Here is a 15519-nt window from a genome sequence, read left to right as displayed (position 1 = left end):
AAATATGTAAGTGCCTTTGGACAGGGTACAGTAGTAGGTGCCAGGCACCCCATTTTGAGTGTTTCAAGAATTGCAATGCTGCTGGGTTTTTCACATTCAACCGTTTTCCCCGTGTGTATCAAGAATGATGCACCGCCCAAATGACATCCAGACAACTTGACAACTTGATTGGAGTCAACATCCCTGTGGAACTCTTGACACCTTGTAGAGTCTATGCCCCGATGAATTTAGGAGGTGCAACTCAACAGTAGGAAGGTGTTCCTAATGTTTTGTCCACTCAGTGTATGTGTCCGTTTCAGTCAACAATAATTTGCTACTGACACAAACATGTGTGTGTGTATGTTAATTGCAGAGAAATGTCAACAAACTAAGTTGAATCAAGATGTGAAGGATGAAGGTCTTAAGTGGATTATATATTGTAAATCTGTTTACTATATCTGGATATGGCCAGTCAGCCAACGAACATATAAACTCAGCAAAAAAAGAAATGTCCTCTCACTGTCAACTTAACATGTGTACATATGTGTATGAACATCACAAGATTAAACAACAGACATAAATTGAACAAGTTCTACAGACATGTGACTAACAGGAATTGAATATTGTGTCCCTGAACAAAGGGGGGTTCAAAATCAAAAGTAACAGTCAGTATCTGGTGTGGCCACCAGCTGCATTAAGTACTGCAGTGCATCTCCTCCTCTTGGACTGCACCAGATTTGCTAGTCCTTGCTGTGAGATGTTAAAAAAAGAAACCTCACTCTTCTTCCAAGGCACTTGCAAGTTCCTGTACATTTCTGGGGGGAATGGCCCTAGCCCTCACCCTCCGATCCAACAGGTCCCAGACATTTCTGGGGGGAATGGCCCTAGCCCTCACCCTCCGATCCAACAGGTCCCAGACATTTCTGGGGGGAATGGCCCTAGGCCTCACCCTCCGATCCAACAGGTCCCAGACATTTCTGGGGGGAATGGCCCTAGCCCTCACCCTCCGATCCAACAGGTCCCAGACATTTCTGGGGGGAATGGCCCTAGGCCTCACCCTCCGATCCAACAGGTCCCAGACATTTCTGGGGGGAATGGCCCTAGCCCTCACCCTCCGATCCAACAGGTCCCAGACGTGCTCTATGGGATTGAGATCCAGGCTCTTCACTGGCCATGGCAGAACACTGTCATTCCTGTCTTGCAGGAAATCACACACAGAACGAGCAGTATGGCTGGTGGCATTGTCATGCTGGAGGGTCAGGTCAGGATGAGTCTGCAGGAAGGGTACCACATGAGGGAGGAGGATGTCTTCCCTGTATTGCACAGCGTTGAGATGGCCTGCAATGACAACAAGCACAGTCCGATGATGCTGTGACACACCACCCCAGACCATAACGGACCTTCCACCTCCAAATCCATCCCGCTCCAGAGTACAGGCCTGCGGTGTAACGCTCATCCATTTGATGATAAACGCGAATCCGACCATCAAAATTGAGGTAAAACCGCAACTCGTCAGTGAAGAGCACTTTTTGCCAGTCCTGTCTGGTCCAGCGACGGTGGGTTTGTGCCCATAGTCTAAGTTGTTGCCGGTGATGTATGGTCTTACCGGCCTTACAACAGGTCTACAAGCCCTTAATCCAGCGTCTCTCAGCCTATTGCGGAAAGTCTGAATACTGATGGAGGGATTGTGTGTTCCTGATGTAACTCGGGCAGTTGTTGCCATCCTGTACCTGTCCCGCAGGTGTGATGTTCGGATGTACCAATCCTGCGCAGGTGTTGTTACATGTGGTCTGCCACTGCGAGGACGATCTGCTGTCCGCCCTGTCTCCCTGTAGTGCTTTCTTAGGCGTCTCACTGTACAGACATTGCAATTTATTGCCCTGGCCACATCTGCAGTCCTCATGCCTCCTTGCAGAATGCCTAAGGCCCGTTCACGCAGATGAGCAGGGACCCTTGGCATCTTTCGTTTTGTGTTTTTCAGAGTCAGTAGAAAGGCCTCTTTAGTGTCCTAAGTTTTCATAACTGTAACCTTAATTGCCTACCGTCTGTAAACTGTTAGTGTCTTAACGACCGTTCCACAGGTGCATGTTCATTAATTGTTTATGGTTCATTGAACAAGCATGGGAAACAGTGTTTAAACCCTTCACAATTGAAAATCTGTGAAGTTATTTGGATTTTTACGAATTATCTTTGAAAGACATGGTCTTGAAAATGGGACTTTTTTTTTGCTGAGTTTATTTCTGTTTACTATACCTGATTATGGCCATTATCAGCCAACTACCATATATATATATATATACATATTTTTATTTATTTTTTTTATTTTTTTTAACCTTAATTTAAATAGGCAAGCCAGTTAAGAACACTTTCTTATTTACAATGAAGACCTAGCCCGGCCAATGCGGGGTCAATTGTGCGCCGCCCTATGGGACTCCGAATCACAGCCGGTTGGGATTCAGCCTGAAATCGAACCAGCGTCTGTAGTGACACCTGAGATGCAGTGCCTTAGACCGCTGCACCACTTGGGAGCCCAGTTATTACCCTGAGACAGGAGATCCTGTATATCTGTTTACTATACCTGGTTACGGCTATTGCCAGCCAACTACCATGTACAGTTGAAGTCGGAAATTTACATACACTTAGGTTGGAGTCAGTAAAACTAGTTTTTCAACCACTCCACATATGTCTTTTTAACAAACTATAGTTTTGGCAAGTCGGTTAGGACATATTATTTGTGCATGACACAAGTAATTTTTCCAACAATTGTTTACAGACAGATTATTTAACTTATAATTCACTGTATCACAATTCCAGTGGGTCAGAAGTTTACATACACTAAGTTGACTGTGCCTTTAAACAGCTTGGAAAATTCCAGAAAATTATGTCATGGCTTTAGAAGCTTCTGATAGGCTAATTGACATAATTGGAGGCAATTGGAGGTGTACATGTGGCTGTATTTCAAGGCCTACCTTCAAACTCAGTGCGTCTTTGCTTGACATCATGGGAAAATCAACAGAAATCAGCGAAGACCTCAGAAAATAAATTGTAGACCTCCATAAGTCTGGTTCATCCTTGGGAGCAATTTTCAAATGCCTGAAGCTACCACATTTATCTGTACAAACTATAGTATGCAAGTATAAAAACCATGGAACCACGCAGCCGTCATACTGCTCAGGAAGGAGACGCGTTCTGTCTCCTAGAGATGAATGTACTTTGGTGCGAAAAGTGCAAATCAATCGCAGAACAGCAAAGGGCCTTGTGAAGATGCTGGATGAAACAGGTACAAAAGTATCTATATCCACAGTAAAATGAGTCCTATATCAACAAAACCTGAAAGGGCGCTCAGCAAGGAAGAAGCCACTGCTCCAAAACCGCCATAAAAAAGCCAGACTACGGTTTGCAACTGCACATGGGGACAAAGATCATACTTTTTGGAGAAATGTCCTCTCGTCTGTTGAAACAAAATTAGAAATGCTTGGCCATAATGACCATTGTTATGTTTGGAGGAAAAAGGGGAAGTCTTGCAAGCCGAAGAACACCATCCCAACCGTGGGGCACGGGGATGGCAGCATCATGTTGTGGGGATGCTTTGCTGCAGGAGGGACTGGTGCACTTCACAAAATAGATGGCATCATGAGGTAGGAAAATTATGTGGATATATTGAAGTAACATCTCAAGACATCAGTCGGGAAGTTAAAGCTTGGTCGCAAATGGGTCTTCCAAATGGACAATGACCCCAAGCATACTTCCAAAGTTGTGGCAAAATGGCTTAAGGACAACAAAGTCAAGGTATTGAAGTGACCATCACAAAGCCCTGACCTCATGCCTATAGAAAAGTTGTGAACAGAATTGAAAAGGCGTGTGTGAGCAAGGAGGCCTACAAACCTGACTCAGTTACACCAGCTCTGTCAACTTATTGTGGGAAGCTTGTGGAAGGCTACCCGACATGTTTGACCCAAATTAAACAATTTAAAGGGAATGCTACCAAATACTAATTGAGTGTATGTAAACTTCTGACCCACTGGGAATGTGATGAAAGAAAGAAAAGCTGAAATAAATCAATCACTCTCTACTACTATTCTGACATTTCACATTCTTAAAATAAAGTGGTGATCCTAACTGACCTAAGACTGGGAATTTTTACTAGGATTAAATGTCAGGAATTGTGAAAAACGGAGTTTAAATGTATTTGGTTAAAGTCTGGACGGTATAACAAGAAAATCTCCCACTGACGCCACACTAACATCTAAAATAAACACACCACAGAACATAAAACTGATCTTTTGACAAATATAATAGACATGTTGATTCTACAAAATAAGCAGATGCAAAAAGGAAGCATTTTTACAAAGTCCAATCATATCATTCCTTCAACAAATATTACAGTATATTGTCTATCCCAAATGGCACCCTAGTCCTTTTATAGTGCACTACCCTGGTCAAAAGTAGTGTACTATAACAGGGTGCCATTTAGGAAGTACACAGTGCCTTTGGAATGTATTCAGACCCCTTGACTTTTTCCACATTTTGTTATGTTACAGCCTTATTCTAAAATTGATTAAATAAATAAAAATCCTCAGCAATCTACACACAATACCCCATAATGACAAAGCAAAAACTGTTTTGTTTTTTTACATTTTGGGCAAATGTAAAAACAAATACAAAACAGAAATACCTTATTTATATTTACATTAGAGTTTACCAAAATGCACCGAAAGGACTCTGACCATGAGAAACTATATTCTCTGGTCTGATGAAACCAAGATTGAATTCTTTGGCCTGAATGCCGAGCATCATGTCTGGAGGAAATCTGGCACCAACCCGATATAACATCTCTGGAGACCTGAAAATAGCTGTGCTGAGACGCTCCACATCGAACCTGACAGAGCTTGGATCTGCAGAGAAGAATGGGAGAAACTCCCCAAATACAGGTGCGCCAAGTTATCTTCATACCCATGAAGACTGGAGGCTGTAATCGCTGCTAAAGGTGCTTCAACAAAGTGCTGAGTAAAGGGTCTGAATACTTATGTAAATATGATATTTCAGTTTATTTTGAATAAATTAGCAAAAATGTCTAAAAACCTGTTTTTTTCTTTGTCATTATGAGGTATTGTGATTGAGGAAACAATTTTTTTAAATACATTTTAGAATAAGGTTGTTACGTAACAAAATGTGGAAAAGGTCAAGGGGTCTGAATACTTTCCAAAGGTACTTTACATTTCATCACAGAAGAAAACAACATTACCATCTACATCTCTTCCTGTCTGGTCCCATAGAAAACAACATTACCATCTACATCTCTTCCTGTCTGGTCCCATAGAAAACAACATTACCATCTACATCTCTTCCTGTCTGGTCCCATAGAAAACAACATTACCACCTACATCTCTTCCTGTCTGGTCCCATAGAAAACAACATTACCACCTACATCTCTTCCTGTCTGGTCCCATAGAAAACAACATTACCACCTACATCTCTTCCTGTCTGGTCCCATAGAAAACAACATTACCATCTACATCTCTTCCTGCCTGGTCCCATAGAAAACAACATTACCACCTACATCTCTTCCTGCCTGGTCCCATAGAAAACAACATTACCATCTCTTCCTGCCTGGTCCCATAGAAAACAACATTACCATCTCTTCCTGTCTGGTCACATAGAAAACAACATTACCATCTCTTCCTGTCTGGTCCCTTGTGGGGCGGCAGGGTAGCCTAGTGGTTAGAGTGTTGGCCTAGTAACCGGAAGGTTGCGAGTTCAAACCCCTGAGCTGACAAGGTACAAATCTGTCGTTCTTCCCCTGAACAGGCAGTTAACCCACTGTTCCCAGGCTGTCATTGAAAATAAGAATTTGTTCTTAACTGACTTGCCTAGTTAAATAAAGGTAAAATAAAAAACAACATTACCATCTTCCTGTCTGGTCCCATAGAAAACAACATTACCACCTCTTCCTCTCTGCAATACATTCCAAATCCTTAGATCTATTTAGTTAACATTGTGTGTAGTCTTGAAAGCTGATTTGTGCACATTCTGGTTGGCTTTCAATAAAAAAAAAATTCACAACTTGAGAGCAGAAAACAAAAATACAAAATAAGAATTGAGACTTATAAAAAGCCTCATCCTTTCCCCAAACATATCACAGTGGTGTAACCAAAGTGTTACTGAATCATGTGGCATGGGATGTATTCATTTGTGCAAACATATTACAGTGGTGTAACCAAAGTGTTACTGAATCATGTGGCATGGTATGTATTCATTTGTGCAAACATATCACAGTGGTGTAACCAAAGTGTTACTGAATCATGTGGCATGGGATGTATTCATTTGTGCAAACATATTACAGTGGTGTAACCAAAGTGTTACTGAATCATGTGGCATGGGATGTATTCATTTGTGCAAACATATTACAGTGGTGTAACCAAAGTGTTACCTGAATCATGTGGCATGGGATGTATTCATTTGTGCAAACATATTACAGTGGTGTAACCAGTGTTACAAATACAACCTGAATCATGGGGTATATTCATTAGTGCAAACTCATTTCTATTTGACATATTCAGGTGGATACAACCCCGTTATGCCCTGTTTGCTTCAGTTTATTTCCTAGTGAATACACTCTGGTACTCATTAATCAGATCAATGTCCAGACAGCTATTTACACCTGTATCACCTTGACAACATGTCTGGAAACAACCCAGGTAACCACAAAGGAAGTCCAGCTGACTTGCTGCTCTACTACTCTACACCCTAATAAATATGTGAAGAGAAAACACATGAAACATACCAAACAATGTCACATAGCTGGATGGACCAACTCCCCCCCCCCCTCCCCTTCTAAAATGTACAACAATGATGATTACTACCATAAATAAACTGTAGCAACCCTGTGTTTATAAGCGTGGACATATCGTCTTTACAACTTCGTGACACAGCTGATGCTACGCAGGGCCAACAGGCCAGAAGGTTGAGGGTTTGCTGACCACCATGGGCGACTCTCCCCGCCTGTCCCCCATGGACGACTCTCCCTGCCTGACCACCATGGACGACTCTCCCTGCCTGTCCCCCATGGACGAGACTCTCCCTGCCTGACCACCATGGACGACTCTCCCTGCCTGTCCCCCATGGACGAGACTCTCCCTGCCTGTCCCCCATGGACGAGACTCTCCCTGCCTGTCCCCCATGGACGACTCTCCCTGCCTGTCCCCCATGGACGACTCTCCCTGCCTGTCCCCCATGGACGACTCTCCCTGCCTGTCCCCCATGGACGAGACTCTCCCTGCCTGTCCCCCATGGACGAGACTCTCCCTGCCTGTCCCCCATGGACGACTCTCCCTGCCTGTCCCCCATGGACGAGACTCTCCCTGCCTGTCCCCCATGGACGAGACTCTCCCTGCCTGTCCCCCATGGACGACTCTCCCTGCCTGTCCCCCATGGACGACTCTCCCTGCCTGTCCCCCATGGACGAGACTCTCCCTGCCTGTCCCCCATGGACGAGACTCTCCCTGCCTGTCCCCCATGGACGAGACTCTCCCTGCCTGTCCCCCATGGACGAGACTCTCCCTGCCTGTCCCCCATGGACGAGACTCTCCCTGCCTGTCCCCCATGGACGAGACTCTCCCTGCCTGACCACCATGGACGAGACTCTCCCTGTCTGTCCACCATGGACGAGACTCTCCCTGCCTGTCCCCCATGGACGACTCTCCCTGCCTGTCCCCCATGGACGACTCTCCCTGCCTGTCCCCCATGGACGACTCTCCCTGCCTGTCCCCCATGGACGAGACTCTCCCTGCCTGTCCCCCATGGACGAGACTCTCCCTGCCTGTCCCCCATGGACGAGACTCCCTGCCTGTCCCCCATGGACGAGACTCTCCCTGCCTGTCCCCCATGGACGAGACTCTCCCTGCCTGTCCCCCATGGACGAGACTCCCTGCCTGTCCACCATGGACGACTCTCCCTGCCTGTCCACCATGGACGACTCTCCCTGCCTGTCCACCATGGACGACTCTCCCTGCCTGACCACCATGGACGAGACTGTCACTGCCTGTCTACTCTCCACCACAGGTAAAAATCCATCCAGGCGGTCATGTACTATGCCTTTCTATAAACTGTCCAGAGTAGACCCACTACTGATCCTTATAAACTGTCCAGAGTAGACCCACTACTGATCCTTATCGACTGTCCAGACTAGACCCACTACTGATCCTTATCAACTGTCCAGAGTAGACCCACTACTGATCCTTATAAACTGTCCAGAGTAGACCCACTACTGATCCTTATCAACTGTGGAGAGTAGACCCACTACTGATCCTTATCGACTGTCCAGAGTAGACCCACTACTGATCCTTATAAACTGTAGAGAGTAGACCCACTACTGATCCTTATCGACTGTCCAGAGTAGACCCACTACTGATCCTTATCAACTGTGGAGAGTAGACCCACTACTGATCCTTATCGACTGTGGAGAGTAGACCCACTACTGATCCTTATCGACTGTGGAGAGTAGACCCACTACTGATCCTTATCGACTGTCCAGAGTAGACCCACTACTGATCCTTATAAACTGTCCAGAGTAGACCCACTACTGATCCTTATCGACTGTCCAGAGTAGACCCACTACTGATCCTTATAAACTGTCCAGAGTAGACCCACTACTGATCCTTATAAACTGTCCAGAGTAGACCCACTACTGATCCTTATCGACTGTGGAGAGTAGACCCACTACTGATCCTTATCGACTGTCCAGAGTAGACCCACTACTGATCCTTATCAACTGTGGAGAGTAGACCCACTACTGATCCTTATCGACTGTGGAGAGTAGACCCACTACTGATCCTTATCGACTGTGGAGAGTAGACCCACTACTAATCCTTATCGACTGTCCAGAGTAGACCCACTACTGATCCTTATAAACTGTCCAGAGTAGACCCACTACTGATCCTTATAAACTGTCCAGAGTAGACCCACTACTGATCCTTATCAACTGTGGAGAGTAGACCCACTACTGATCCTTATCGACTGACCAGAGTAGACCCACTACTGATCCTTATAAACTGTCCAGAGTAGACCCACTGCTGATCCTTATCGACTGTGGAGAGTAGACCCACTACTGATCCTTATCGACTGTGGAGAGTAGACCCACTACTGATCCTTATCGACTGTGGAGAGTAGACCCACTACTGATCCTTATAAACTGTCCAGAGTAGACTCACTACTGATCCTTATCGACTGTCCAGAGTAGACCCACTACTGATCCTTATAAACTGTCCAGAGTAGACACACTACTGATCCTTATAAACTGTCCAGAGTAGACCCACTACTGATCCTTATCGACTGTCCAGAGTAGACCCACTACTGATCCTTATCGACTGTCCAGAGTAGACCCACTACTGATCCTTATCGACTGTGGAGAGTAGACCCACTACTGATCCTTATCGACTGTGGAGAGTAGACCCACTACTGATCCTTATCGACTGTCCAGAGTAGACCCACTACTGATCCTTATCGACTGTGGAGAGTAGACCCACTACTGATCCTTATAGACTGTGGAGAGTAGACCCACTACTGATCCTTATAGACTGTGGAGAGTAGACCCACTACTAATCCTTATCGACTGTCCAGAGTAGACCCACTACTGATCCTTATAAACTGTCCAGAGTAGACCCACTACTGATCCTTATAAACTGTCCAGAGTAGACCCACTACTGATCCTTATCGACTGTGGAGAGTAGACCCACTACTGATCCTTATCGACTGTCCAGAGTAGACCCACTACTGATCCTTATAAACTGTCCAGAGTAGACCCACTACTGATCCTTATCGACTGTCCAGATTAGACCCACTACTGATCCTTATCGACTGTCCAGAGTAGACCCACTACTGATCCTTATAAACTGTCCAGACTAGACCCACTACTGATCCTTATCGACTGTCCAGATTAGACCCACTACTGATCCTTATCAACTGTCCAGACTAGACCCACTACTGATCCTTATCGACTGTCCAGAGTAGACCCACTACTGATCCTTATAAACTGTCCAGAGTAGACCCACTACTGATCCTTATCGACTGTCCAGATTAGACCCACTACTGATCCTTATCGACTGTCCAGAGTAGACCCACTACTGATCCTTATAAACTGTCCAGAGTAGACCCACTACTGATCCTTATCGACTGTGGAGAGTAGACCCACTACTAATCCTTATCGACTGTGGAGAGTAGACCCACTACTGATCCTTATCGACTGTGGAGAGTAGACCCACTACTGATCCTTATCGACTGTGGAGAGTAGACCCACTACTGATCCTTATCGACTGTCCAGAGTAGACCCACTACTGATCCTTATCGACTGTCCAGAGTAGACCCACTACTGATCCTTATCGACTGTGGAGAGTAGACCCACAACTGATCCTTATCGACTGTCCAGAGTAGACCCACTATTGATCCTTATCAACTGTGGAGAGTAGACCCACTACTGATCCTTATCAACTGTCCAGACTAGACCCACTACTGATCCTTACAAACTGTCCAGAGTAGACCCACTACTGATCCTTATAAACTGTCCAGACTAGACCCACTACTGATCCTTACAAACTGTCCAGAGTAGACCCACAACTGATCCTTATAAACTGTCCAGAGTAGACCCACTACTGATCCTTATAAACTGTCCAGAGTAGACCCACTACTGATCCTTATAAACTGTCCAGACTAGACCCACTACTGATCCTTACAAACTGTCCAGAGTAGACCCACTACTGATCCTTACAAACTGTCCAGAGTAGACCCAATACTGATCCTTAACAACTGTGGAGAGGAGACCACACTACTGATCCTTATAAACTGTCCAGAGTAGACCCACTACTGATCCTCATCAACTGTCCAGACTAGACCCACTACTGATCCTTATAAACTATCCAGAGTAGACCCACTACTGATCCTTATCAACTGTCCAGAGTAGACCCACTACTGATCCTTATCAACTGTGGAGAGTAGACCCACTACTGATCCTTATCGACTGTCCAGAGTAGACCCACTACTGATCCTTATAAACTGTAGAGAGTAGACCCAGTACTGATCCTTATAAACTGTCCAGAGTAGACCCACTACTGATCCTTATCAACTGTCCAGAGTAGACCCACAACTGATCCTTATCAACTGTAGAGAGTAGACCCACTACTGATCCTTATCGACTGTCCAGAGTAGACCCACTACTGATCCTTATAAACTGTCCAGAGTAGACCCACTACTGATCCTTATCGACTGTGGAGAGTAGACCCACTACTGATCCTTATCGACTGTGGAGAGTAGACCCACTACTGATCCTTATCGACTGTGGAGAGTAGACCCACTACTGATCCTTATCGACTGTGGAGAGTAGACCCACTACTGATCCTTATCGACTGTCCAGAGTAGACCCACTACTGATCCTTATCGACTGTCCAGAGTAGACCCACTACTGATCCTTATCGACTGTGGAGAGTAGACCCACAACTGATCCTTATCGACTGTCCAGAGTAGACCCACTATTGATCCTTATCGACTGTGGAGAGTAGACCCACTACTGATCCTTATCAACTGTGGAGAGTAGACCCACTACTGATCCTTATCAACTGTCCAGACTAGACCCACTACTGATCCTTACAAACTGTCCAGAGTAGACCCACTACTGATCCTTATAAACTGTCCAGACTAGACCCACTACTGATCCTTACAAACTGTCCAGAGTAGACCCACTACTGATCCTTATAAACTGTCCAGAGTAGACCCACTACTGATCCTTATAAACTGTCCAGAGTAGACCCACTACTGATCCTTATAAACTGTCCAGACTAGACCCACTACTGATCCTTACAAACTGTCCAGAGTAGACCCACTACTGATCCTTACAAACTGTCCAGAGTAGACCCAATACTGATCCTTAACAACTGTGGAGAGGAGACCACACTACTGATCCTTATAAACTGTCCAGAGTAGACCCACTACTGATCCTCATCAACTGTCCAGACTAGACCCACTACTGATCCTTATAAACTATCCAGAGTAGACCCACTACTGATCCTTATCAACTGTCCAGAGTAGACCCACTACTGATCCTTATCAACTGTGGAGAGTAGACCCACTACTGATCCTTATCGACTGTCCAGAGTAGACCCACTACTGATCCTTATAAACTGTAGAGAGTAGACCCAGTACTGATCCTTATAAACTGTCCAGAGTAGACCCACTACTGATCCTTATCAACTGTCCAGAGTAGACCCACTACTGATCCTTATCGACTGTCCAGAGTAGACCCACTACTGATCCTTATCAACTGTCCAGAGTAGACCCACAACTGATCCTTATCAACTGTAGAGAGTAGACCCACTACTGATCCTTATCAACTGTCCAGAGTAGACCCACTACTGATCCTTATAAACTGTCCAGAGTAGACCCACAACTGATCCTTATCAACTGTAGAGAGTAGACCCACTACTGATCCTTATCAACTGTCCAGAGTAGACCCACAACTGATCCTTATAAACTGTCCAGAGTAGACCCACTACTGATCCTTATCAGCTGACCTCTCCGCTGCCCATCAGCTGACCTCTCCGCTGACCTCTCCGCTGCCCATCAGCTGACCACTCCGCTGCCCATCAGCTGACCTCTCCGCTGCCCATCAGCTGACCTCTCCGCTGCCCATCAGCTGACCTCTCCGCTGCCCATCAGCTGACCTCTCCGCTGCCCATCAGCTGACCTCTCCGCTGCCCATCAGCTGACCTCTCCGCTGCCCATCAGCTGACCTCTCCGCTGCCTATCAGCTGACCTCTCCGCTGCCTATCAGCTGACCTCTCCGCTGCTAGGAATAGATAGAGGGCAGGATAGACAGACTGGTAGACTATATTGTTCCTACAAATGGTGGAAACAGACTGGTAGACTATATTGTTACTACGAATGGTGGAAACAGACTGGTAGACTATATTATCACTATGAATGGTGGATAGACAGACTGGTAGACTATATTGTCACTATGAATGGTGGATAGAGGACAGCCTGGTAGACTATATTGTCACTATGAATGGTGGATAGACAGACTGGTAGTCTAGATTGTTACTATGAATGGTGGATAGACAGACTGGTAGTCTATATTGTTACTATGAATAGTGGATAGACAGACTGGTAGTCTATATTGTTACTATGAATGGTGGATAGACAGACTGGTAGTCTATATTGTTACTATGAATAGTGGATAGACAGACTGGTAGTCTATATTGTTACTATGAATGGTGGATAGACAGACTGGTAGTCTATATTGTCGCTATGAATTGTGGATAGACAGACTGGTAGTCTATATTGTCACTATGAATGGTGGATAGACAGACTGGTAGTCTAGATTGTTACTATGAATGGTGGATAGACAGACTGGTAGTCTATATTGTTACTATGAATAGTGGATAGACAGACTGGTAGTCTATATTGTTACTATGAATGGTGGATAGACAGACTGGTAGTCTATATTGTTACTATGAATAGTGGATAGACAGACTGGTAGTCTATATTGTTACTACGAATGGTGGAAACAGACTGGTAGACTATATTATCACTATGAATGGTGGATAGACAGACTGGTAGACTATATTGTCACTATGAATGGTGGATAGAGGACAGCCTGGTAGACTATATTGTCACTATGAATGGTGGATAGACAGACTGGTAGTCTAGATTGTTACTATGAATGGTGGATAGACAGACTGGTAGTCTATATTGTTACTATGAATAGTGGATAGACAGACTGGTAGTCTATATTGTTACTATGAATGGTGGATAGACAGACTGGTAGTCTATATTGTTACTATGAATAGTGGATAGACAGACTGGTAGTCTATATTGTTACTATGAATGGTGGATAGACAGACTGGTAGTCTATATTGTCGCTATGAATTGTGGATAGACAGACTGGTAGTCTATATTGTCACTATGAATGGTGGACAGACAGACTGGTAGTCTATATTGTTACTATGAATGGTGGATAGACAGACTGGTAGTCTAGATTGTGACTATGAATGGTGGATAGACAGACTGGTAGTCTATATTGTCGCTATGAATTGTGGATAGACAGACTGGTAGTCTATATTGTCACTATGAATAGTGGATCGAGGCCAGGATAGACAGACTAGTAGTCTATATTGTCACTATGAATGGTGGATAGACAGACTGGTAGTCTATATTGTCACTATGAATGGTGGATAGACAGACCGGTAGTCTATATTGTCGCTATGAATTGTGGATAGACAGACTGGTAGTCTATATTGTCACTGTGAATGGTGGATAGACAGACTGGTAGTCTATATTGTCACTATGTTGATCAACCTGTCCTCTCTACTACCTACATTCACTATGTTGATCGACCTGTCCTCTCTCCTACCGACATTCACTATGTTGATTAACCTGTCCTCTCTGCTACCTACATTCACTATGTTGATCAACCTGTCCTCTCTCCTACCGACATTCACTATGTTGATCAACCTGTCCTCTCTCCTACCGACATTCACTATGTTGATTAACCTGTCCTCTCTGCTACCAACATTCACTATGTTGATCAACCTGTCCCCTCTGGTTCCAACATTCACTATGTTGATCAACCTGTCCTCTCTGCTACCTACATTCACTATGTTGATTAACCTGTCCTCTCTCCTACCGACATTCACTATGTTGATCAACCTGTCCTCTCTCCTACCTACATTCACTATGTTGATCAACCTGTCCTCTCTGCTACCAACATTCACTATGTTGATCAACCTGTCCTCTCTGCTACCAACATTCACTATGTTGATCAACCTGTCCTCTCTCCTACCGACATTCACTATGTTGATTAACCTGTCCTCTCTGCTACCAACATTCACTATGTTGATCAACCTGTCCTCTCTCCTACCGACATTCACTATGTTGATTAACCTGTCCTCTCTGCTACCAACATTCACTATGTTGATCAACCTGTCCCCTCTGCTTCCAACATTCACTATGTTGATCAACCTGTCCTCTCTGCTACCTACATTCACTATGTTGATCAACCTGTCCTCTCTCCTACCTACATTCACTATGTTGATTAACCTGTCCTCTCTCCTACCGACATTCACTATGTTGATCAACCTGTCCTCTCTCCTACCTACATTCACTATGTTGATCAACCTGTCCTCTCTGCTACCTACATTCACTATGTTGATCAACCTGTCCTCTCTGCTACCGACATTCACTATGTTGATCAACCTGTCCTCTCTCCTACCGACATTCACTATGTTGATCAACCTGTCCTCTCTGCTACCTACCGGTATATCCAGTGTTAATACTACCAATAAAAAATGTCAACATACAAAAGTGTATCAGTGGTGTAGTTTTGATTGTCATACAGTGATTCAATCACAAGCCCATCTGCATGTCAGCAAAGTTGAAGAAGTTGTCCACATCTCGAGAGGAAGTATTTCTGTTGTCTGAAACAAACACCTGCAGGGAATAGGACAGAGTTACTTCACATACAGGTACTATATTATTAGCTAGTTCAGTTCGGAC

At 44.8% G+C, this 15519-nt stretch overlaps 1 protein-coding gene across 1 annotated transcript in view; it reads right to left on the bottom strand.

The window, feature by feature from the left end:
- Positions 1-4255: 4255 nt before the first annotated feature.
- Positions 4256-15519, bottom strand: part of LOC135513325 (protein XRP2-like) — a 32853-nt gene continuing 21589 nt past the window's right edge. Inside the window, exon 5 of the mRNA XM_064936245.1 lies at positions 4256-15453. Within this exon, the coding sequence (XP_064792317.1) occupies positions 15370-15453 (84 nt within the window). The 3' untranslated portion in view covers positions 4256-15369. The remainder of the gene's footprint in view (positions 15454-15519) is intronic.

The sequence above is a fragment of the Oncorhynchus masou genome, chromosome 24 (genome assembly GCF_036934945.1).
Source record: "Oncorhynchus masou masou isolate Uvic2021 chromosome 24, UVic_Omas_1.1, whole genome shotgun sequence".
NCBI classification, from domain to species: domain Eukaryota; kingdom Metazoa; phylum Chordata; class Actinopteri; order Salmoniformes; family Salmonidae; genus Oncorhynchus; species Oncorhynchus masou.
This window is presented reverse-complemented; position numbering and strand designations above follow the sequence as displayed.